Below are 22,907 nucleotides of genomic sequence, written 5' to 3'. Positions count from 1 at the left end.
TGCAAACTGAACTTATTTGGACCAATACAAATGACAATATAACAATAACAATATCATAAAAAAAATCACAGTATTATATAAAAATCTCAATATTACGCTAATAACAATACATTCACTAAATATTTTAATTTATTCTGTCTTTTGTAGTTGAGAAAATGGTGACCAACGTCCAAAGCAGTTGTGTTTCTAATACAATGTTACAAATGTAGTCAGTTAATGGTTTGTGTTTTTATAGTGTAAATGTGACATAGTTTAACTGCAAACAACATTTATTCTGTTATCAAAAGTGAACTTGCTGAGAGGACAAAGACATGTGTATAAGGGAGAAGTGCAGACATGATTGATGATAGACAGAAAGTAATTTGAATAGTAAATGTTTATCTTTTCTTATACAGATTTTAATTAGTTTATTTTCGGAAAATATGTAAGGAGATATTTTTGTGAAAATAGACCTTTGAAGAACATATTGTCTTTATGTTATTCAAATGTGGATATAACCTGTGCTTCAATGCAAAGCAGACAAAATAACAGAAAATAATTCATGATTTCAGTTACAAAGTTAAATGATAATAAACAATAATCCGGTTAAATGGAAAATGAGCAGAAGACAAAAGCTTGATGATACCTCCTATAAATTATTCCTTCATGGGAAACTGATATTGATTTTGGAAATTAAATGCTTGAAACTTAATAAAAATCATTTACTTGCTCATTTGAAAGACCACTCCAAACGTCAAATGTACCAGATAATAATAAATAAACTAAAATTATATTTGTTGAACGCAGCCATATCAGGATTTAAAAAGACATGAAGTTACTAACTATTGTGTCCCAGTAAGTGGCGCTATAACACACTGAACGATCTGGTATCAGCATCCTTTAATGAGGAGAAGAATATTAGGCCCGCGCCTGTCTTCAAACACGTCCTCAGGGAGGAGCTAAATAACGTGGTCAAAGTAGTTCCAGCTCAGTTGTTGACTAACTTCATATTCAACATGAGCGGACGAGGAAAAGGAGGAAAGGGTCTCGGTAAAGGAGGCGCAAAGCGTCACCGTAAAGTCCTCCGTGACAACATCCAGGGAATTACCAAACCCGCCATCCGCCGTCTGGCTCGCCGCGGGGGGGTGAAGCGTATCTCCGGTCTGATCTACGAGGAGACCCGCGGTGTGCTCAAGGTCTTCCTGGAGAACGTGATCCGTGATGCCGTCACCTACACAGAGCACGCAAAGAGGAAGACGGTGACCGCCATGGATGTGGTGTACGCGCTCAAGAGACAGGGACGCACCCTGTATGGATTCGGGGGTTAAACCATCTGACCGTATCAAACATCAAACGGCCCTTTTCAGGGCCACCCACCTTTTTTAAAAGGGCAATATTTCCTTTTTCATGTACCATACTACCACTTTAGGGTCGTGATTCAATTGTTTTCCAATATGTTTAATATTAATACTATGAGTCATTTGTCTGCCAAAGCTGCATACAAGTCTGGACAAGAACTGTGTAACATCTCCACGACTTCATACTTTGATCAACTTTTCGACCTGAGAAAGTTCTGTCTAGTCAAAGAGCATGAGACTGGTGGTTTGTGTCTGTAAAGTAGGAATGAACTGCAGAACATGAACACAACAAGACTGAGCCTTGATGTACCAAGTGTACAAGAGTGGAGAGGGATTTCTTACAATGGAACATTCCCCTACATATCTGAAAATACATTTACAAATTTTCAGAAATTTACTAAAACGATTTCCCAAGTACAAAATTACACATCGATTATATTGGTAAATAAGTGTTTTCAACGTCTTAAACGAAATCACCATTTGACCTTTGATTTGATTTATTTTTGTACATGTAAAGAAAAAACAACACTTCATGAGAAGTTTAAGAAAACAAAATAACTTAATTTAGTAGTGTTTCTACAGAAAAGGCATAGCGCTCTCTAGTTCATCTGACACGCCACAATCTTTGCCTCTTTTCATAAATTTAAGAGAAAAATCTAATATTTTGCTATATTATATTGGATTGTAAACAGAGGATTTCTGCATTTTCCCGCTCTTCTTTCTCTCCACTGAGAGCCGCCCACCAGTTTAAATGAAGACAGACCCCATCTGTGACGTCAGAGCCACTGGACTGAATGAAAGCAGCCTCTCTGACCGAAGCAGTTCATTCGTTTCTGGAGAAGGAAACATGCCTTAACCCGCCAAGTCCGTGCCCAAGAAGGGCTCCAAGAAAGCCGTGACCAAGACCGCCGGGAAAGGCGGCAAGAAGAGGAGAAAGAGCAGGAAGGAGAGCTACGCCATCTACGTGTACAAGGTGCTGAAGCAGGTCCACCCCGACACCGGCATCTCCTCCAAGGCCATGGGCATCATGAACTCGTTCGTCAACGACATCTTTGAGCGCATCGCCTCTGAAGCGTCTCGTCTGGCTCACTACAACAAACGCTCCACCATCACCTCCAGGGAGATCCAGACCGCCGTGCGCCTCCTGCTGCCCGGGGAGCTGGCCAAGCACGCCGTGTCCGAGGGAACCAAGGCCGTCACCAAGTACACCAGCTCCAAGTAGACCAAGACCCAATACAAACCAACGGCTCTTTTAAGAGCCACACACCCAATCTGGAGAGCTCGTTATCCTCCCTTGTTTTGGGGTAACTCCCCCCCAGTACCGAGGATGTCTGAGCTTTGGCTCAGGAACATTATACACCATTGTCTTCTGAAATAGAAAGTATTACTTGTTATTACTGTAGTTTAACTTGAATAAATATTGCTGCTCATAAGATAGAGGACTGTAATGATTTTCAATTTCCTTTCCGATCTAATTGGAAAAATTCAGGCTGGTATTGGTGATTCCAATACATTGTGCAAATACTCTTAATGTGCCCAGTACATCTAAAACAATTGTTTTGGATTTTAAAAAGACATCAGTTATTTTTAAAGTCAGAAGTATACTGAGGTAACAGCCTCATTCACGTTACAGCCAAGCTGTTACAACAGGAAAACCAGAGTTTGAAAAAGGTGTTTCCATCACTAAAAAAGGTCCTGAGTAAAATGATAAAACCATTAAAATGAGAATAATATACTAAAGTAAGTAGTTCCTACCATGTCATTTAGACCAAATCTGAATAGTTTACTTTTGTCTGTATTCCTGTTAATGATATACATTACCACAAATGACTGAAGAATCAAAAGTATTGATTTTAGAGACAGGCCAATTGACGGCAGCAGAGGCTTCACACAATAAGCTGAGATAAAGGAATGATTAATGTGCAACGTACAATGAATGAAAATTTTACAGATGTATTTAAAATTGTACAGCAATTTATCACAACTTTTAATGTCTCATTGCAAAGGACCAGTTGACTTTACAGACAATCTGAAACTCTTGCTATAATCTGCATTTCCGGTGGTAAACATTTGTGAGAAATAACTTGTGGAATTACTTCTCTTCATCACAGCCAGCACCTCAACTAGAAGTTATATTCATGAGACTTAAATAGTAAAACAACTCCCCTTAGTATTTGACTTTTTTGATATTATCTATCTGGAACTATCTACAGCCCGAATCCAGAATGCAAAACAACAAAATATTTTATTTTGGCATATGGCAGCAGATCAAATTAAAGCCAAACTTGAAAGATGTATTTAAAATTGATATAGACTACCTTGTTGCAGCTATCCTTGTCCAGTTTTTGATATTGTTTTGCCTTTGTTTTATTTTGTCTTTTTTTATTTTTTGTTTGTTTTATTGTTATTATTGTTTTATCTTTTTTTTCTGTTTTCCTTATTAATTATTAACTGTTTTCATCAAATGCTTAGGTCCAAGGGGTGGGTTTGGAAGGGGGTGTATATGTATACCTGATTTCTATAAAACGCACTGATGTGCAGTGAGACAGAAACAGCCATACTTGTTGCAGTTTGAGGGTCAGGAGTATTTCAGTCATTTCTCTGGGTGGATGGTGTCAAGTTGGTGTTTTAGTTATACAGCCTTTCCAACATGAAAACTTTTAAATTCATTACTGATTGCAATAAGTGTGGCGTGAAATAAGATTTCCGTTTATAGTTATAAGTTTATACTGAGGGAGATGGGCGGTGTGATGTTGTGAATGTGACATGAAAACCACATTTCCCAGCATGCCAGAGTAGGGAGGAGCATGCGCAGTAGCCCCGCGGCAGGACACGAGGTACGCTGACGAATGAATGTCGTGGCTTTTTATTAAAATAAAGCTTCAGATCAAGATAACTCCTCGGCTGCTAGTTAAAAAAAGACAGACAACACAAAGTGCGTTTTTCACGTTACATACTAAAAGGAAAAGCAGCTCTTTAGTGGTGATGTTGGAGGCTCTTAAAAGAGCCGTTGTGGGTTACAGGGGAGACGGTCTAAGCTCTCTCCCCGCGGATGCGGCGGGCCAGCTGGATGTCTTTGGGCATGATGGTGACCCTCTTGGCGTGGATGGCGCACAGGTTGGTGTCCTCGAACAGCCCCACCAGGTAAGCCTCGCTGGCCTCCTGCAGGGCCATGACGGCGGAGCTCTGGAAGCGCAGGTCGGTCTTGAAGTCCTGAGCGATTTCTCTCACCAGCCGCTGGAAGGGCAGCTTGCGGATCAGCAGCTCCGTGGACTTCTGGTAGCGGCGGATCTCCCTCAGAGCCACGGTACCGGGCCTGTAGCGGTGAGGCTTCTTCACTCCGCCGGTGGCCGGGGCGCTCTTCCGGGCGGCCTTGGTGGCCAGCTGCTTCCTGGGGGCTTTGCCTCCGGTGGACTTACGAGCGGTCTGCTTGGTTCTGGCCATGGCGACTGGTTCTGGATCAGGACAAGAATGCTGGAAGAAGCGAGACTCGCTGCTCTTAAAGTGTGTGACTCGGTGACGCGGTCCAGACCTCCGCTCCTGATTGGTGGATTCTGCTCTGCAGCCCCGCCCCGCCCCGGGAGCGAGCTCGCGCCCCAATGTGCGCCGTTTATTGGATATAATCTTTTCAAAACTCCCGCCTAGTCCGGAGCCCCGCCCCCTGCTGTCTCTCTGTCCCGATTGTGTAAGTTAGTTAATTTATTTATCAATTTTATTTATTAGTTTATTCACTCCAATCACTAGAAACCAACCCCCATTAGCTGGGTAGCAGTTATAGTGTGTATACTGGTAAGGAAAAAATGTGTACTGTTTTGGACGACGTGTTAGAGGACAGTGGAGGGTTTTCTCCGCCTTAATGGATATATATATATATATATATATATATATATATATATAATTACCTCTGAAAATCAGTTATTACATAGCCTCACTTCAACCAGCAGACAACCGATGAACTAGTTTGTGCTATAATCCAAAATGTTAAAATGTTTCTTTTCTAAACAATCTGCTCTCAGTCATCTCACATCTCTAGACGTATTTATTGATCGTTTCTTCTGAGACAGTTTAGTTTCCAGTGCAGATGTTACTGCTCCATAAAACCTTGTGCTTTAAAATTTGTGTCGTTTTAGTGGATTGATCTTTAGTGGTTTTATACTGTCATTTCGAAGACGCTTTTATCCAAAACGAATTATATGCACGAAACATGCAAGCACAAAAATTACATTAATATAATGTATAATGTAATTGTTATCTGGTAATCGTGTCTCTCAGAGGAGTGTGTGGCTCTTAAAAGAGCCGTTGTGTTCCGGGTTCAGCAGCAGCTTTACTTGGCCTTGGCGGCCTTCTCGGTCTTCTTGGGCAGCAGCACCGCCTGGATGTTGGGCAGCACGCCGCCCTGAGCGATGGTGACCCCCCCCAGCAGCTTGTTGAGCTCCTCGTCGTTGCGGACAGCCAGCTGCAGGTGACGGGGGATGATGCGGGTCTTCTTGTTGTCGCGGGCAGCGTTTCCAGCCAGCTCCAGGATCTCAGCGGTCAGATACTCCAGCACAGCCGCCAGGTAGACGGGGGCGCCGGCACCGACGCGCTGAGCGTAGTTGCCTTTACGCAGCAGTCTGTGGACACGACCCACTGGGAACTGCAGTCCTGCACGGGAGGAGCGGGTCTTGGCCTTCGCTCTGGCTTTCCCTCCGGTCTTTCCGCGGCCGCTCATGTTGATAATGTCTTTCTGGAACTGGTGTCAAGAGAAACTGTGTCTCCAGCAGCGGAAAACCTCTTTAAATACCGGAGAGCGCGGGACGAGTCCTGCCGCACCAATCAGGACTGAGAGAAACGAGGCGGGAGTTTTGAAAAGATTCTATCCAATAAACAGCGGACATGGGGGCGGGGCTGAGCTGCAGAGCAGAATCCACCAATCAGGAGCAGCGGAGGTGTAGCTCCACTGACTGTCCCCTAAAGATCTGAGTCTTGCTTGGTTTCCATTCTATGACAAGATAAGTTGTGGATTTAGCCTGTTTTTTTTGTTGTTTTTTTTTAAATATAACTGCTTGGTTATCTTGAAGTGTAGGCTATATAGGTCAGAACTGACAGTCTCCTATGTAAATAAAGATATATTAATCACAAATTTTAAATTGTGAAACATTTTTCTCTCTTGAAAATGTAAAAGGAAACTTCCTCCCATCCCACCTTCTATCAGGTCCAGTGGAAAAGAATCAAAACTGGATTACAAGATTGTTTTGCTGTGCCAAATCCTCCAAAGTTTAAATTACATTTCATAAAATGAATAGAAACGTACTGGGAAAAGGTGGCCATGTTGACATAAGTTGTTTCTTAATGAATGGATCAATAAACATGCGTTTAATGAAAAGAAAGAACTAAACTAAGACTGATATGGAGATGTGGGGGCTTCTGTGTTTGCTGGTTGAACCCAATACGACACAGCAAATATACCATATACGGTACCAGCAAAGATGCTGGTTGTGATGGGCAGGTGAAGCTTCAGGAAGTTTTTAAGTCTTTCATCCGTTCACTCCAGCGCCAAACGTCCTGAAGCTTCATCTGCTAGCAGGACATCTATTCTAGGGGACGCAAAAATATCAGTTGTCATCAGGTTGAAGTGTGGCATTTTGCAGAAAGCCTGTAAATAAAACTGTCAGCAAAATAAAGAGGGATGCAAAACATGTAGGCTTGAAATGGTGGCAGTACAGTGTGTGTGTGTGTGTGTGTGTGTGTGTGTGTGTGTGTGTGTGTGTGTGTGTGTGTGTGTGTGTGTGTGTGTGTGTGTGTGTGTGTGTGTGTGTGTGTGTGTGTGTGTGTGTGTGTGTGTGTGTGTGTGTGTGTGCGTGCTCGCTCCAGATGTTCTCAGTTTTGCGGATCGATTGTCTCCAGACGGCACATCTCACTCACATCGTCTTTGTCTCTTGTGCACCCAGAATGCACTTCTAGTTCACACTCTTTCCTTCCTGTGGAGCCGCTAATCAGCTGATCCACTGGCCTCATCATTTCCACGGGGACGTGTTCCTGCTGACAGGGGCGCAGCTTGTGAACAGGCAAGGCAGGCAACTGCTTGGGGCCCCGAGTTGCTGGGGGGCCCATGAGGCCCAAAAAAAAAAAAAAAAAAAACCTTTTTTTTTTTTTTTAATAATTACTTTTATTACAAAAGTGTTTCCTATCAGGGATTTTGAGGACTAAAAAAGTATTGAAGGCTGTTTTTACTCTAAAGATCTCAAAATGTGGTAACCGCAATGACCACATCCTCCTCCTTAAACAAACATAAGGCAATTATCAATGACATCTCAGTAGCCAGTAAGAAACCTCCCTTAAGGGGCCCCATGTTGTCATTCCCATGATCACGGCCATCCACCTGTACGCAGTGTCAAAAAAAAAAAACTACACACAGTGTCGTGTGTGTAAATTAGCAGTGTGTAAATAAATATAAATTTCATAAAGTTTTCGTTGGTGTCAGTTTATTATAACATAACGGTGATGAACGCTGGTTTGAGGGGCCCCCTAGAAATTTTTGCCTAGGGCCCCAACAGAGCCTAGAATCGCCTCTGCCTGCTGAGACACCAGCAGCGCGATGTCTGGAGGAAACACTGCTCTTCCATCCTCTCCTCGCCCTGTAATCTTTCCCCGTGCAGAACCGGGTCAGGCAGTAGCTGCTGCCGCTGTCTCGCCGCCACGAGGCCGTCTGTGTGCACGCATGTATTTACACATCCTAAACCATACCTGTCAAGTTTTGGATTTAAAAATAAGGGAAATTTACCATCCCAACAGAGGTCCAGTATTTTACATTTTGAGACAGGTTTATAAGAAATCTAAAATAACGACGTGTCAAACATCTACAAACTACAATGATGTGCTCATAGCCTGATAGGCCGACTTTTGTTGACACTGAAATGCTGTGGACATTCTTATTCCTATAATAAAGCCTAAATGAAAACACAAAAAGAAATTAAAGCACATTTATTTAATTTAAATATTTTCAATTCATATACACATTGTCTTCAAGTGAAACATTTACATTTTTAATTTGTCATTTTAACTCATGTGGCTCTCTGGCCAATCTTGCTCCTCTTTAAGGAAGTAAATTTGGTATCCCATTTTTAGAGATATTTAAACAACTTATTCACTTTGTCGGCACTAGCCTTCTCTGGTTACATCCATCCATCTCTGAGTTGTTGCCACTAACCTCGCCAGAACCAAACTACAGCAGGTGGCAGTTCTCACGAGGCCGGTTACAATTCAGTTAGGAGAGACACAGGAATGCTTTTTAAAAATATTATAAAACGGGAAGTTATTAATACGGGAGGACGGTGGGAAAGGGGTAAAATACAGTAGTTTCCCGGCCAAAACGGGAGATTTGACAGGTATGTCCTAAACACACATTTAAATTAGACTCAGAGGGAACAAAGTCCAACCTGGAAAACTGTTTAGTCAAGCAGTCATTGGAGTTAAGACATTTTTAAGTAACTTAAAGGGGACCTATTATGAAAAAGAAGTTTTTTCTTGCTTTAACATAAAGTGGTCTCCCCTGCCAACTCAGAGAAGGAGGTAAGCAACCAAATTCTGCAGTGTCTGTTCAGCCGCCCGGATGAGCCGTCCAGTGTGACGTGGATCTACGAGCTGTTCAGCCGTCCCCTTTAAAATGATACATTACTCAACTCAATGCTGATATTCAACAAATAAACCTTAATCTTACAATTAAAAAAAAAAAAAAAAAAATTGTACTGTCTGGTACAGTTGTTTAATTAAAGTAATTCAGCTGAAGCATGTCAGAAGGTATTTGATGTGCTTTAACAATACTGAATGAATAAATGATTCCTGTAATCACATTAACCTTTGTGGATTTCTAATTATTAAGTTTATTTTTAAAACCAGCCTAATGATTATTCACTATTCATCTTAAATAGCTGAAGGAAGTTTTATGCTCTCCAGATTGGGTGTGTGGCTCTTAAAAGAGCCGTTGGTTTGTATTGGGTGTTGGTCTACTTGGAGCTGGTGTACTTGGTGACGGCCTTGGTTCCCTCGGACACGGCGTGCTTGGCCAGCTCCCCGGGCAGCAGGAGGCGCACGGCGGTCTGGATCTCCCTGGAGGTGATGGTGGAGCGTTTGTTGTAGTGAGCCAGACGAGACGCTTCGGAGCCGATGCGCTCAAAGATGTCGTTGACGAACGAGTTCATGATGCCCATGGCCTTGGAGGAGATGCCGGTGTCGGGGTGGACCTGCTTCAGCACCTTGTACACGTAGATGGCGTAGCTCTCCTTCCTGCTCTTTCTCCTCTTCTTGCCGCCTTTCCCGGCGGTCTTGGTCACGGCTTTCTTGGAGCCCTTCTTGGGCGCGGACTTGGCGGGTTCAGGCATGTTTCCTTCTTCAGAAAAGAATGGACTGCTTCGGTCAGAGAGGCTGCTTTCATTCCCTCCACATGCAAAAACTACAGTGCAGTCTCCCGTCTGTGATTGGTCCAGTGTCTCTGACGTAACAGATGAAGTCTGTCTTCATTTAAACTGGTGGGCGGCTCTCAGTGGAGAGAAAGAGCGGGAAACTACCGACAGGCGCCGTTTGTTTAGCAAATACATCTATAAATACCATATTTGTATTGTGAGATTGTCTTCAGAGGGTTGTGAAAAAGTAGCGGATGAATGTAGTGCAGAGCTCTTTAATCTGACCAGGGTCAACGAGCAGCAAAAAAGGACAGTTTAATTATTTAACTGTCCTGTATTACATTTAAGTGAATACAGCCGTTTAAAACCACCTGCAGTGGAAAACGCAACATTTAAAACACTGTAGCAACTCCACATCATGAATCTTTGTAAACAAGCGGATAAAAGTAGGTAAACTTTCGTGGACCAACAGAAGCGTCAGAACTCTTGTCAGTTGTGTATCGCTTTAATTTAGATAGATGCAAAGACTAAGTTTGAAAATTGAATCCAGTTGCATGCTCAATGTCTATTTATGATTTAAGATGTAGTGGTAGATGTGATCACATCTGACATAGAAATTGTTGTCCAGGTTATTATTTCCTGCATCGAATAATTAATGATTATAATTGTTAATTATTATCAAGACGTTTACACAAAATCATGTGTAGCATCACTTGGAACCAGAGAAGTCTCAAAAACCATCTGATTTATTTGCCACTCTTCCAGCACCATGAAACAAAAAGTATGATATAAATAATGATAAAGATACATCAATTACATGCTAAAAAAGGTAATTAATATGCCCACATAAATGCAATGGGCTACAATAAAGCAAGTATTTACATTAAATTGTCAAGTTGCTAGTTTGTATTAATCAATTCAAACACAAAAACATTGTAAATATTGTATACATTGCAATAACTGAAATGTTACTGAATTTCATACCTCGCTCCACTTTCCAAGGGAGCAAACTAGCAGTGGGTTGCGGGTGACAGTTGACGATATACTGAACACGAACATATAGATAAATATATAGATAAACGCTTACATTAGCCGTTCGATTTCAAAATAAGAGATTCGGGAATTATGCGGTCATTTGCAATGTGTGTGTATAAATGTCGGTAATTTGCTCTCAGATCAGGTGGGTGGCCCTGAAAAGGGCCGTTGTTTGGTTGAAACGGTTAGTTGGTTTAACCCCCGAATCCGTACAGGGTGCGTCCCTGTCTCTTGAGCGCGTACACCACATCCATGGCGGTCACCGTCTTCCTCTTTGCGTGCTCGGTGTAGGTGACGGCATCACGGATCACGTTCTCCAGGAACACCTTCAGCACACCGCGGGTCTCCTCGTAGATCAGACCGGAGATACGCTTCACCCCACCGCGGCGAGCCAGACGGCGGATGGCGGGTTTGGTGATTCCCTGGATGTTGTCACGGAGGACTTTACGGTGACGCTTAGCGCCTCCTTTACCGAGACCCTTTCCTCCTTTTCCTCGTCCGCTCATGTTTGCTGCTAGATTTGCTGCTTGAAAGTGTCTCAGAGCTACTGAATGCTGCTTATAGCTCTTTTCTGAGGACGTGTTAGAGAACAGGGGCGGGCCTGCTCTTCTTCTCGTGGTGTAAACGGTTGTTGGTGGGTAGTTTGTGTGTTAGCGCCTCCTCCTGAAAAACAACTGGTAGTAAACTCGTGTTTTGTTGTTTCGACTGAACGAGAGTCCATTTCACAAATAAAATAGGGTTATTTTATACATTTTAAAATACAAACATACATTTATATTTTACTTTCATAATATTCGTGACTAAATTTGAGGAAATATCAGCGTTGCATACCAAATGACAACTGACAGGATCCATAACTGACTTGAACTTATAACAATGTAATCAATAACAAATTTGCAGTTGCATGAGTACCACAATATTTTCTTATAAGAAAACAATATTTCTTATGTGACACAATTTGCCTTTTAAGGAAGATGTGGTGGCTCTTAAAATACTAATACTCTTTAAATACTAGATACTGCAAAAAGTGTCCTTATCTGTTAAACAGTCAGAACACACAGTGATATTGAATAACTGCCAGATATTGAAAGTTGCAGTTATCTTGGGAAAGGAATGGGCAGGAGCACTGATTCCTTGCACATTTGACAATTCTACAGCCATAAAATCAAAATAAATCCAGGCGGCTTGAATGTAATTACAGTAGTAAAATAAGCCACATTAAGAAATGCTGAAGTCTATGGGTGAATTATTGATTAAGATACTGTGAAATGTATAGTGGATCAAAAAGTAAGTTACAAATAAAAGAGAAAGGGGTTGAAACCTGGTTCTTGTAAATTCTTTGAAACTGTCACTTTACTTTTGTGTAAAATAAAATATAGTACTGTTCCCTTGAATGTACATTTGATAAATGAGGGTAATTGTTCAATTTATTGTTGAAAAAACAAGCTGATAGGAAAACAACTCTCAGGATGAGGTGGTGGCTCTTAAAAGAGCCTTTTTGGTTTTCTCCAGCAGTGATGCTTCACTTCTTCTTGGGTGCTGCCTTCTTGGCTTTGGGCTTGGCCACCTTCTTGGCGGGGGACTTGTTGGCTTTGGGGGCCTTCTTCAGCACCTTCTTGGGGCTCTTGGCGACCTTCTTGGGGCTCTTGGCGACCTTCTTGGGGCTCTTGGCGACCTTCTTGAGCGCTGCGGGCTTCTTCACCTTCTTGGGGCTCTTCTTGGCCGCTGCTGGTTTCTTGGCTGCTGCGCTCTTCGCCTTCTTCGCTGCTGCGGGTTTCTTGGCGGCGGGCTTGTTGGCTTTAGGAGCCGCTTTCTTCACGGGAGCTTTGGCCTTCGTGTCAGTGTTCTTGCTCATCTTGAAGGAGCCGGAGGCCCCGGTCCCCTTGGTCTGGACCAGGGTCCCCTTGGTCACCAGGCTCTTGATGGCGGTGTTGACGCGGGCTTTGTTCTTGTCCACGTCGTATCCTCCGGCGGCCAGAGCTTTCTTGACGGCGGCGGCGGACACGCCGCTGCGCTCCTTGGACGCGGCCACGGCCTTCACGATGAGCTCTGCCGCGCTGGGGCCGGCCTTCTTCGGCTTGGACACCTTCTTCTTTGCGGCTTTGGCCGGAGCCGGAGCTGGAGCTACTTCTGCCATGTCGAGCTGCTGCGAGAATCACTGCTAATGATGAGAGGCCGGAGCTCCGACGGAACTTAAACACACCATGAGAACCGTGGAGAGTCAACCCGCGGCGCCGCTCCGTCATGGCGGACGGACGGCTCCGCTTGTGTTTTCTCCTCGTCGATAAAGGAGGAAAACTGAGTGCTGGAGCCGCGTGAGACGCCGCCGTGAGCAGAGAGGACGGCGGACTCGTGTCTCCGGGGGTCCAGCTCATGTCCAGCTCGGATGTCTCTGCGGTTTGTCCCGGGAGACTTCAGACGTCCCCGAGTGGCCGCGCTGCTCGACACATTTCCTCTCTTATTTTTGTTTTAAAATGTCGTGAAATACGTAAGGGCACTTAAAAAAGCCTTTTTCCCAATGACCAAATGTACGTCCCTAGATGTGAAGTAAGAACAATCCCGTGTTGGTGTTTATTTCTTTATAAAGCTGAGATAAAGTGTGAGCAGCAAACACACTGGTGCAGGTGGAGGCTCGTGTCTTTCCCTTTGGTCTTCAGCAGGAATAATGTTGACAATCAGTGCAACTCTGTTCTCCACAGAGCACACATTGGTGATGTGGCTGTATCCTGGCCTCTGACATTAACCATTGGATATACAACATGGGTCAAAAGTGGCCCGGATGATCTTTTTTTTTCTATATCTTTGCAATAAATTAATTTCATAATTTAGTCTTCAAGGCAGTGGTGTAGTTTACTTTTTTGTAGTGGGTATAGTGTCCAAACTCATCCATCCCCCCCGTCCAACACCTCATAAGCACCATCACCACCTCTTGTCTGATGCTGCCTGCTAACATGTTGATATAACTGGTCTTTAACATTTATACTGTAGGCTGAGCTTTAGTGAATGGGATTCAGATTCAAAGCTTGTTTTGTTCATGTAATGACAAACCTCTGAATAAACATTTCCATTTGGTGATTAATAAAGTCATACCAGACGAACAAGCTTTCCTTAAATATAAATACATCAAATTATATTCTTTTTAGAAACAAAAACACATTTTTTCCTGAGCAGGATTTAAAGCTCCAAATTAATAATATTGAAATCCAACAAGTTTCATGTGTAAAATTTCTTGGTGTACTAGTGGATGAAAGATTGTCCTGGGGAAAACATATCGAGTACGTATGCAAAAAAAATGATGAAGTCCTATGGTATTATTAGAAGAGTTTCTTAGTTAATCAGTCCTGTCTCATGATATTATATTATAGTCTAATTTATCCATACTTGACGTATTGCAACATTGTTTGGGGCAATTCTTATTCTTCGTACCTTAACCAATTATTTTTCATTCAGAAAAGATTTTTGAGAATGATTTCATATTCTACTCATCAAGCACCTTCTGCATCCTTATTTAGCAAATTTAAATTATTATCAATTGTTTCTATTAATATGTTTTAAACATGACTGTTTATGTTTAAGTTCATTCATTTCAAACAAGACATTCCAGGCACTTTTCATCATTTTTTTCTGTTATCATCAGATATTCACTCTTATTCAGTTAGAGGTCGTAAGAACTTTCATTTACCTCTTTGTCTTTTACCTCCAGTCACCAATCCTTTATCAAATTTCATGGCCGGGAACTCTGGAACTCTTTAGATCGGTCTCTTAAGTTTCATCATCCTTAAAAATGTTTTACCAGCTTGGTGGGGAATCTCTTATGTAGGCTAAATTAATAGGCTATTCTAATTGAAATGAAATTTGCCATTTTATGGATATTTTTGTTTGTGTGTTTATTGTGTTTTTCTTTGTTTTTTTTACCTTTTCTTTTTTCCTTTCTATTCTTTTTCTATTGATTGATTTGTTTTTGTGATTTTTTATTGAGGGGGAGGATTTTTTATAAGCCCCTCTGGCTTCTTTTCCTCTCCTGCACAATTATTTGTCCTTGTATGTTAAAATAATTACTGTGTTATCATTGTGCATATGAATAAAAAAATAAAAAATAAATAAATAAAAAATACCTATTTTTTTGTTAATTTATTGTATGCATCACAATACTTGTAACAATCAATGAATGAACAATAATAATAACTTAGGCTCATCAGTAGTAGTAACAATGAACATATTTTAAATGAACAAGAAAACACCTTAAATTGGCTTCAAACCGGACAAAACCAAATATTTAACAAATAAACTTCACCTGAACAAAGTAAGGTTCAAAAAGATAAAATATCCATACTTTTTCACACTCTGAAGCAACAAAACAGCTGATCCATCAGTGGGCTGGTGGACAGCAAGCTGAAGAGAAGGTAACGACACAAAGGCCTAAACACGGTGAGGAAAACAGGACTTTAAACTTTAAGGGCTATCGCTGAGATCACTTTTGAACTTCTAAATACTCTGATGGCTAACATATTCTGTGTTCTGGGTAAAGTTTAAATATAACCTTTATCTACATATATTTACCTTTTTACCTAAATTAACTGTATTTACTACATTATTACTTATCTGTGGCTCATAAGCCGTTTCTTTTCTGAGCTGTTCTGTATCGTTTAAACTGAACAAAATAGCACGAAACACAACTGCTTACCCTCCTACTGATTTGAACTGGGACATTTTGCAATGAACGTAAACAGAAATTATTTTATATTTAATTTAGCTTTTCCACGGACCACCTGCAGTACCGTCACGGACCACTGGGTAAACGCAAACCATGGACATTTTCTAGTGGGTATACGGCGTAAACCTGCGTATCACATAGACTACACCACTGCTTCAAGCTATACCTCAATTAACTTGTTTCTAACCATGAAATATCTTTATTTTTGAATAAAACCCCTTTTTTGAGTCACTACCTTTCTAATGCACAATATGGGTCAAAAATGACTCATATCCACTTGTTATTTTATTGTTATTTTATGTATGGCTGAGTGTTTGTATGATATACCTTTCATTATTCCATTTATGCAGTAAATGTCTGGATTTTATTGAGCATAAATACTCTTCATTTTTTGTTCTTACTTCTTATTTCATGAACAGCTTTTGTAACTCTACATTAAGTTTCTTCACACATTTTCCACACTGTTTGGTGACACCTGGAGACGTTTCAGACGCTTCACAGCGCAGCATTCTGCACGATGACAAAGCCGTGGGTGACAGCACTCTGGGAGAAACCAGAGGGCTGTTTCACTAAAGTAGGATTCAGAAATCCAGGATAAAAGATAAATCCAGGCTTCACATCTCGCCATCAGTTCATCCATTTCACAAAGACCAAACCAGCTCAGCAGGCGCGGCTTTGTTCAGCCAGGTGTCAGTAACTCAGGTAAATGCGCATCTACAGATTTCTTCAAGAGATTGATCACGGATTCACTGATTTTACAACAGATACTTACTTCACACCAAATGAGCAACATCTTTTGATGGAGGGTTATGAAGAAATAAAGCACAAACTAATAAAGAAAAGAAACACTGTTGCTGTTATAAAGGAGCAACAACGCATGAACGCCTAAATAGCCTCAAACACACATTTTCTAACCACTACTCTTAAATTACAATCCTATCATTCATGGATCTACCAGACATTTGCTCAGATTAACAACTTTAAAGTTGTTAATCTTCTTTGGTGGAAGTCTATAATGTAATGTGTAAATCTGACAGATGATTAATCTGTTGGTTTTTTTGGTGACACATTTTATCAATATTTATACAATAAGAACATGACTGGAACAGACATGATTTGGCAACAGGTCCAGATTAAGTATAAGAACATTTTACAGACTGGTAAGTATCTGGAAATAAATGTTTATTACCCTGTACAAATGACTGGTCCTGATTTAGAAGGTTCTGCACACAGATCCCTGTATTTATTTTAGCTGTTAAAAAAAGACTCATGTGTCTGGCACAGGACTCATTTTTGACACATGTTGTGCATCCCAAGGTTGAATAAAGTCTCATCGGTGGACGGATATCACTTTGCACAACGCCCAAGGCTTTTTCAGCGCTCCTTAATGCCCCCTGGTGGCGTAAAGCAGTAACTGTTTCTACTATAGCTTGAACACAAAATACAACTGAAATAGTTCTTTTAAATGACTAAAACTCAACTAAAACCAATACAACAATTGTGCATACACACTTGGGTATCCCACCAAGCATACACTATGTTCCTTGTCAGTTAAATTAAAAAAAAAAAAAAAAAACACTATCCAACTCCTGATATATCAGTAGTATACAGTTTTTTTAAAAACATTGATTCCCCTCACACATCACATCCGCAGGAAATGTAATTTAGCTGTCTGGTTTCAGTACTGGTGTTGATGTGATGCTGCTCATTTAATGCTCTTAAACACCATAATCATTATCCTTTGTTATAGCAATTGTTCATAAACTCAATAAATCACATGCTCTCCAGATTCGGTGTGTGGCTCTGAAAAGAGCCGTTGGTTTGTATTGGGTGTTGGTCTACTTAGAGCTGGTGTACTTGGTGACGGCCTTGGTTCCCTCGGACACGGCGTGCTTGGCCAGCTCCCCGGGCAGCAGGAGGCGCACGGCGGTCTGGATCTCCCTGGAGGTGATGGTGGAGCGTTTGTTGTAGTGAGCCAGACGAGACGCTTCAGAGGCGATGCGCTCAAAGATGTCGTTGACGAACGAGTTCATGATGCCCATGGCCTTGGAGGAGATGCCGGTGTCGGGGTGGACCTGCTTCAGCACCTTGTACACGTAGATGGCGTAGCTCTCCTTCCTGCTCTTTCTCCTCTTCTTGCCGCCTTTCCCGGCGGTCTTGGTCACGGCTTTCTTGGAGCCCTTCTTGGGCGCGGACTTGGCTGGTTCAGGCATGTTTCCTTCTTCAGAAACGAATGAACTGCTTGAGTCAGAGAGGCTGATTTCATTCCCTCCACATGCAAAACAACAGCGCAGTCTCCCGCCTGTGATTGGTCCAGTGGCTCTGACGTCACAGATGGAGTCTCTCTTCATTAAAACTGATGGGCGTCTCTCAGTGGAGAGAAAGAAGAGCGGGAAACTGTCGAAACCCTCTTTGTTTACTCTTTACCTTCTAAATCTATGAAATGCAACATTATGAGATTGTTTTCTGAAAGCTGTGAAACAATGGAAAATATTGTTTGTGGTGTTTGAACCACAGAGCTCCTTTTGTGTCCTCTGTCTCACCTACAAGAAGAAGTCAAAACTGAAAACATTTGAGGTGTAAAAATGCACATTCACAATTACACATAACATTTACAACAACTCCAGTCAGCCCAATCCAACTATGGCTGTCCAGCTGATTACATTTTCAAACCATGAACTCTGGATGAAGCTTCACAGCTCTTGAATCTAACTTTACTTGTCCTTTGGTCGGTTTATCTTAATATGTACAGGGTCTAGAAACAATCTATAGCAAACGATTGTTCTGCGTTTAACATAAGTGGACCGTATAAAATGTAAAATGTAGTGTTTTTTGTGTGTTTTATAGATGGAGTTTGTCTTTTATTGTTTATTTAAACTGGTGGGCGTCTCTCAGTAGAGAGACAGAAGAGCGGGAAACTGCCGAAAAGCGCCGCTTGTTTAGCAAATACATCTATAAATACTATCTTTGTATTGTGAGATTGTTTTCTGAAGGTTGTGAAAAAGTTGGCGAAAGATTCCGTGGAGTTTAAGGCCGCGTTCAGACTGCAGGCAAATATCCGATTTTTAGCCCATCCAGATTGAAACTGGATGACTCTTTTGAAGTCTGAACAGTCCCAAACCACATGATATCCGATTTTTGCAAACCAGATCGAAACCACCTCTAGGAGGTAGTTTCATATCCGATCCATATCGCATTTGTGCAGATGCGTGTCAGTCTGAACAGCTCCAAACACTCAGATCGGATATGACTGTCCCAGACGCTCCAAACCACCCGCCCATTTCCAGTTGTGGAGCTACTCATCCTTTCACAGAGAGCGTGTACAATCTCTGATGTCACGTCATAAACTATTATTTGTAGTTTAAGTGTTGCAAATTCACATTACAAATCATGTTTTAATAGCAGAAAAAAAGACTGCATTTCCACGTAGGTGCGGGTCGCCGCGTACCCTACGCCGTAGGCTCTGCGTTGGTGTAACGCGGAACCATAAATCAGCCTTCAGTCGCGCTGTGAGCCTGAACCTGCAGCCCGTCAGCCCCTCTCCTCCTAGGAGGACAGGTTATGGAGCGGGGCTGCCAGTTATTCATTGCTGGTTCGTTGTGTTAACTCTGAGCTTTGTTGGTTGGTTTGTTAGTTTGCTGGTGGTTTTGTTCTGAACACCTTTTCTCTGTTTCTCATTTTGCTGGGACGCCGGGTCCCTCCGCCGATCACACAACTTTTGCGGTATGCGTTCATTGTTATGTCTAAAAATGATGCGCAGTGCCGACCCAATCAGAAACGGTACAGATATTTTGGGATTTTTTATATATATAAAAGAAATACATGACTTCACACAATACACGCGCTGGGTGACGCCTCCGCTCCGGCGTCGTTGCTACGGCAACCCGTCAGATCAGTCAATGATGTGACACAGTCTGAACAGAGCCATATCCGATATGGACACTTGCTAAAAACAGTGTGGACAGTCAGCCCTGAAAATCGGATATGAGAAGGAATCAGATATATATCCGATTTGCCTGCAGTCTGAACGCGGCCTTAGTCTCTAATCTGTACTGCAGAGCTCTTTAATATGACCAGAGTCAATGACCAGCAAAAACAGTTTTTTTTATAACTGTCCTTTATTACATTTAACCGAATACAGCCGTTTAAAACCACCTGCAGTGGAAAATGCAACTTTTAAAACACTGTAGAATCTCCACATTATGAATCTATGTAAACAAGCAGATAAAAGTAGGTAAACTTTTGTGGAGCCACAGAAGTCGGTCGTGTATCGCTTTAATTTAATCAGTAGGTGCAAAGACAATGAAAATGAACCCAGTTGGATGCTTATCTTTCTACATACTTGAGTGATTTAAGAGGTAGACCTGATAACGTCTGACAGAATTTTTTGTCCCAGTTATTGATGCATTTCCTGGTATCAAATAATTTAAATCAATACAACTTTTGTACAAAATAATGTGCTAAACATCGGAAATATGCTCCAAGATCAGGTGGGTGGCCCTGAAAAGGGCCGTTGTTTGGCGTTTGGTTGGTTCAACCCCCGAATCCGTACAGGGTGCGTCCCTGTCTCTTGAGCGCGTACACCACATCCATGGCGGTCACCGTCTTCCTCTTTGCGTGCTCGGTGTAGGTGACGGCATCACGGATCACGTTCTCCAGGAAGACCTTCAGCACACCGCGGGTCTCCTCGTAGATCAGACCGGAGATACGCTTCACCCCCCCGCGGCGAGCCAGACGGCGGATGGCGGGTTTGGTGATTCCCTGGATGTTGTCACGGAGGACTTTACGGTGACGCTTAGCGCCTCCTTTACCGAGACCCTTTCCTCCTTTTCCTCGTCCGCTCATGTTTGCTCGAAGATTCAACTGATGAATGTGGCCAACAGTCACCAACTGTTGGTTATATCTGCTTTCGGAGGACGTGTTAGAGGACAGGGGCGTGCCGTCTCCTTTTCACTGATTTATTGCCTATTAGTAATTTCAGTGTTTTAGCTCCACCTACTGAAAACCTGGTAGTAATATTTTATAATTTCCTTTCATAAATTCCTATTTTAAAAAAAGAGCAATTTGTTATTTCCACATTAGATTAACAGACATTTGATTGAACAGGTCACATCTAAATTCCTGAATCAACACCAGTGAACCTTCGTATGTTAATTTCCTTTTGACCATGTTCCTTTATATAGATACAATATTTGATGTTTTATTTCCTGTTTGAAATCAGCTGATATTTAATAACCTCCGGAATAGTTATTGATTACAGAGCACCTCACATATCTAGACGTATTTATTGGTCGTTTGAGACAGTTTAGTTTCCAGTAACTGCAGATGTTACTGCTCCATACAACCTTTTGTGCTTTAACGTTGTGTCGTTGTATTAGTGGATTGATCTTTAGTGGTATTATACTGTCATTTAGCAGACGCTTTTATCCAAAGCGACTTACATCTGAAAGAACACAAGCACAAAAATCACATAGTAATTATTATACGGTAATCGTGTCTCTCAGAGGAGTGTGTGGCTCTTAAAAGAGCCGTTGTGTTCGGGGTTTCTTCAGCAGCAGCTTTACTTGGCCTTGGCGGCCTTCTCGGTCTTCTTGGGCAGCAGCACCGCCTGGATGTTGGGCAGCACGCCGCCCTGAGCGATGGTGACCCCCCCCAGCAGCTTGTTGAGCTCCTCGTCGTTGCGGACAGCCAGCTGCAGGTGACGGGGGATGATGCGGGTCTTCTTGTTGTCGCGGGCAGCGTTTCCAGCCAGCTCCAGGATCTCAGCGGTCAGATACTCCAGCACAGCCGCCAGGTAGACGGGGGCGCCGGCACCGACGCGCTGAGCGTAGTTGCCTTTACGCAGCAGTCTGTGGACACGACCCACTGGGAACTGCAGTCCTGCACGGGAGGAGCGGGTCTTGGCCTTCGCTCTGGCTTTCCCTCCGGTCTTTCCGCGGCCACTCATGTTGATAAGGTCTTTCTGGAACTGGTGTCAAGAGAAACTGTGTCTCCAGCAGCGGAAAACCTCATTAAATACCGGAGAGCGCGGACGAGTCCTGCCGCACCAATCAGGACTGAGAGAAACGAGGCGGGAGTTTTGAAAAGATTATATCCAATAAACGGCGAACCTGGGGGCGGGGCCTCGCTCATGGGGGCGGAGCCTCGCCCCTGGGGGCGGGGCTGAGCTGCAGAGCAGCCGCCCACCAATCGGGAGCAGCGGAGGTCTGAACCGCGTCCCCGAGTCACACATGTCAATAACATAGAATGGGACAACAACAACAATACAACAAAAATAAACCAAATGCTCCATGATGGAGCATTTGGTTTATTCCATGTACCAAATTCTACATGTAACACACACAACATGCACTTACAGCAGAAAAAGTAATACAGTATCATTTCAGTCCCACATTAATAATGTCACCCGCTCAGCCTACTTCCATCTATGTAATATCTCAAGCCTCCGTCCATCCCTCACACCCACCAGTACTGCTATCCAGAGGGGTATTCCAGGAAGCAGGTTCAACCAACTGAGTTTAAACCTAAACTCTGAGTTGACTTATCCTGAGATAGGAAACTCAGAGTTTTTGGTTCCAGAACAGCGGATATGAGTTAATCAAATCAACTCTGAGTTTGTTAACCTTGAGTTAAGCGCGTGCGTGAGGGAAATAAAAAGCCATCAATGGAGCCCTGATACAACGATTCACCATGGCAACCGGCGACAACAAAAGATCCACATACCTTTTCTTTTTTTTTTTTTTTACTTTATTTAACATTTCAATTTACAAAATCCCTTTGAGGAAACATTAGTTTGCATCTGAAGATCCACATACTTCACGCCACTGGAGTTAGAAGTGTTAATACGTGCGTATGACGAGCATGAGAGCATATTTCAAAAAAAAAAACACAGCTGCAGCAGCAAAGGAGAGACAATTGGCGTGGGAAAAGTTGCTGCAGTCAATGTGTAAGTTTGAATGAGGTATTCATTTAACATTTAACCACACTGTCTTATAATATTACAGATGAAAACAGTGGTGGAATAGTATTGAATGAAATTTTATTGTCATTTAGATCAGGGGCCAGGGTGCCAGATCTTTTAGGGATCCTTCTGGTCAGGCCTTCACTGGGAATAGAGTCAGCATTTCACGTATGTCTCCCCTCTTCAAATCAACCGAAAACCTTTTAAACCAGGTACACCCATCCCGCCATAGAAGACAGTATAGGATCAGTAACATACAACCTATCCAGAGCTGAGACTCACGGACCAACACTGCAGAAACTCCAAACAACTGGCTTACAGAACTCATCAACATCAAACTACAACAGGATGAAATGTTTATATCACATGACGTCATATGCCTCTTCACAAAAACACCAACACGGGCCACCAAACCGATAGTACCGGACAGGTTAAGAACAGACAGGACGCTCAAGAGATGCACAAACCTCACAGTACAG

The 22,907-nt window shown here is 42.4% G+C and overlaps 9 protein-coding genes across 10 annotated transcripts; 1 reads left to right on the top strand and 8 right to left on the bottom strand.

Annotated features, from left to right (window-relative positions):
* The first annotated feature begins 995 nt into the window (after positions 1-995).
* LOC133444095 (histone H2B-like) lies at positions 996-2,610 on the top strand. The gene is made up of 2 exons (XM_061721637.1): positions 996-1,238; positions 2,203-2,610. The coding sequence occupies exons 1-2, from the start codon at positions 996-998 to the stop codon at positions 2,557-2,559; spliced, it is 600 nt and encodes a 199-aa protein (XP_061577621.1). The 3' UTR covers positions 2,560-2,610.
* A 1,744-nt stretch (positions 2,611-4,354) lies between these two features.
* On the bottom strand, positions 4,355-4,791 carry LOC133448163 (histone H3). Its single transcript, XM_061726529.1, has one exon. The coding sequence runs from the start codon at positions 4,779-4,781 to the stop codon at positions 4,371-4,373; it is 411 nt and encodes a 136-aa protein (XP_061582513.1). The 5' UTR covers positions 4,782-4,791; the 3' UTR covers positions 4,355-4,370.
* Positions 4,792-5,583: 792 nt separating this feature from the next.
* LOC133448373 (histone H2A-like) lies at positions 5,584-6,066 on the bottom strand. The gene has a single exon (XM_061726828.1). The coding sequence runs from the start codon at positions 6,046-6,048 to the stop codon at positions 5,662-5,664; it is 387 nt and encodes a 128-aa protein (XP_061582812.1). The 5' UTR covers positions 6,049-6,066; the 3' UTR covers positions 5,584-5,661.
* A 3,201-nt stretch (positions 6,067-9,267) lies between these two features.
* On the bottom strand, positions 9,268-9,700 carry LOC133448457 (histone H2B-like). Its single transcript, XM_061727002.1, has one exon. The coding sequence runs from the start codon at positions 9,695-9,697 to the stop codon at positions 9,323-9,325; it is 375 nt and encodes a 124-aa protein (XP_061582986.1). The 5' UTR covers positions 9,698-9,700; the 3' UTR covers positions 9,268-9,322.
* Positions 9,701-10,869: 1,169 nt separating this feature from the next.
* On the bottom strand, positions 10,870-11,277 carry LOC133448556 (histone H4). Its single transcript, XM_061727206.1, has one exon. It carries the CDS (start codon positions 11,257-11,259, stop codon positions 10,948-10,950), a length of 312 nt encoding a protein of 103 aa, XP_061583190.1. The 5' UTR covers positions 11,260-11,277; the 3' UTR covers positions 10,870-10,947.
* An 870-nt stretch (positions 11,278-12,147) lies between these two features.
* LOC133454261 (histone H1-like) lies at positions 12,148-12,890 on the bottom strand. 2 transcript variants are annotated; one of them, XM_061733151.1, is made up of 2 exons: positions 12,387-12,890; positions 12,148-12,323 (listed from the first exon to the last, which is right to left on the bottom strand). In XM_061733151.1, exons 1-2 carry the CDS (start codon positions 12,888-12,890, stop codon positions 12,276-12,278), a joined length of 552 nt encoding a protein of 183 aa, XP_061589135.1. In that variant the 3' UTR covers positions 12,148-12,275. The 2 variants fall into 2 exon arrangements, with proteins under 2 accessions (XP_061589135.1, XP_061589134.1); XM_061733150.1 differs by having other exon boundaries at positions 12,148-12,890.
* Positions 12,891-17,195: 4,305 nt separating this feature from the next.
* Positions 17,196-17,680, bottom strand: LOC133454245 (histone H2B-like). The gene has a single exon (XM_061733149.1). The coding sequence runs from the start codon at positions 17,678-17,680 to the stop codon at positions 17,306-17,308; it is 375 nt and encodes a 124-aa protein (XP_061589133.1). The 3' UTR covers positions 17,196-17,305.
* Positions 17,681-20,000: 2,320 nt separating this feature from the next.
* Positions 20,001-20,807, bottom strand: LOC133444032 (histone H4-like). Its single transcript, XM_061721504.1, has 2 exons — positions 20,800-20,807; positions 20,001-20,370 (listed from the first exon to the last, which is right to left on the bottom strand). Exons 1-2 carry the CDS (start codon positions 20,805-20,807, stop codon positions 20,001-20,003), a joined length of 378 nt encoding a protein of 125 aa, XP_061577488.1.
* A 202-nt stretch (positions 20,808-21,009) lies between these two features.
* Positions 21,010-21,414, bottom strand: LOC133448265 (histone H2A-like). Its single transcript, XM_061726637.1, has one exon. It carries the CDS (start codon positions 21,412-21,414, stop codon positions 21,028-21,030), a length of 387 nt encoding a protein of 128 aa, XP_061582621.1. The 3' UTR covers positions 21,010-21,027.
* Positions 21,415-22,907: the final 1,493 nt, after the last annotated feature.

The sequence above is a fragment of the Cololabis saira genome, chromosome 1, assembly GCF_033807715.1.
Source record: "Cololabis saira isolate AMF1-May2022 chromosome 1, fColSai1.1, whole genome shotgun sequence".
Lineage (NCBI taxonomy): Eukaryota > Metazoa > Chordata > Actinopteri > Beloniformes > Belonidae > Cololabis > Cololabis saira.
The sequence above is the reverse complement of the archived record's forward strand: the minus strand, read 5'-3'. Positions and strand labels throughout refer to the sequence as shown.

Bases quoted from the DNA above. Each gene is read 5' to 3' on its own strand.
- LOC133448457 (XM_061727002.1), bottom strand. From the start codon at position 9,697: ATGCCTGAACCCGCCAAGTCCGCGCCCAAGAAGGGCTCCAAGAAAGCC.
- LOC133454261 (XM_061733150.1), bottom strand. From the start codon at position 12,890: ATGGCAGAAGTAGCTCCAGCTCCGGCTCCGGCCAAAGCCGCAAAGAAG.
- LOC133448265 (XM_061726637.1), bottom strand. From the start codon at position 21,414: ATGAGTGGCCGCGGAAAGACCGGAGGGAAAGCCAGAGCGAAGGCCAAG.
- LOC133444095 (XM_061721637.1), top strand. From the start codon at position 996: ATGAGCGGACGAGGAAAAGGAGGAAAGGGTCTCGGTAAAGGAGGCGCA. The intron at 1,239-2,202 runs GTGACCGCCATG...TAACCCGCCAAG, and splicing joins AGCACGCAAAGAGGAAGACG to TCCGTGCCCAAGAAGGGCTC.
- LOC133448556 (XM_061727206.1), bottom strand. From the start codon at position 11,259: ATGAGCGGACGAGGAAAAGGAGGAAAGGGTCTCGGTAAAGGAGGCGCT.
- LOC133454245 (XM_061733149.1), bottom strand. From the start codon at position 17,680: ATGCCTGAACCAGCCAAGTCCGCGCCCAAGAAGGGCTCCAAGAAAGCC.
- LOC133448163 (XM_061726529.1), bottom strand. From the start codon at position 4,781: ATGGCCAGAACCAAGCAGACCGCTCGTAAGTCCACCGGAGGCAAAGCC.
- LOC133448373 (XM_061726828.1), bottom strand. From the start codon at position 6,048: ATGAGCGGCCGCGGAAAGACCGGAGGGAAAGCCAGAGCGAAGGCCAAG.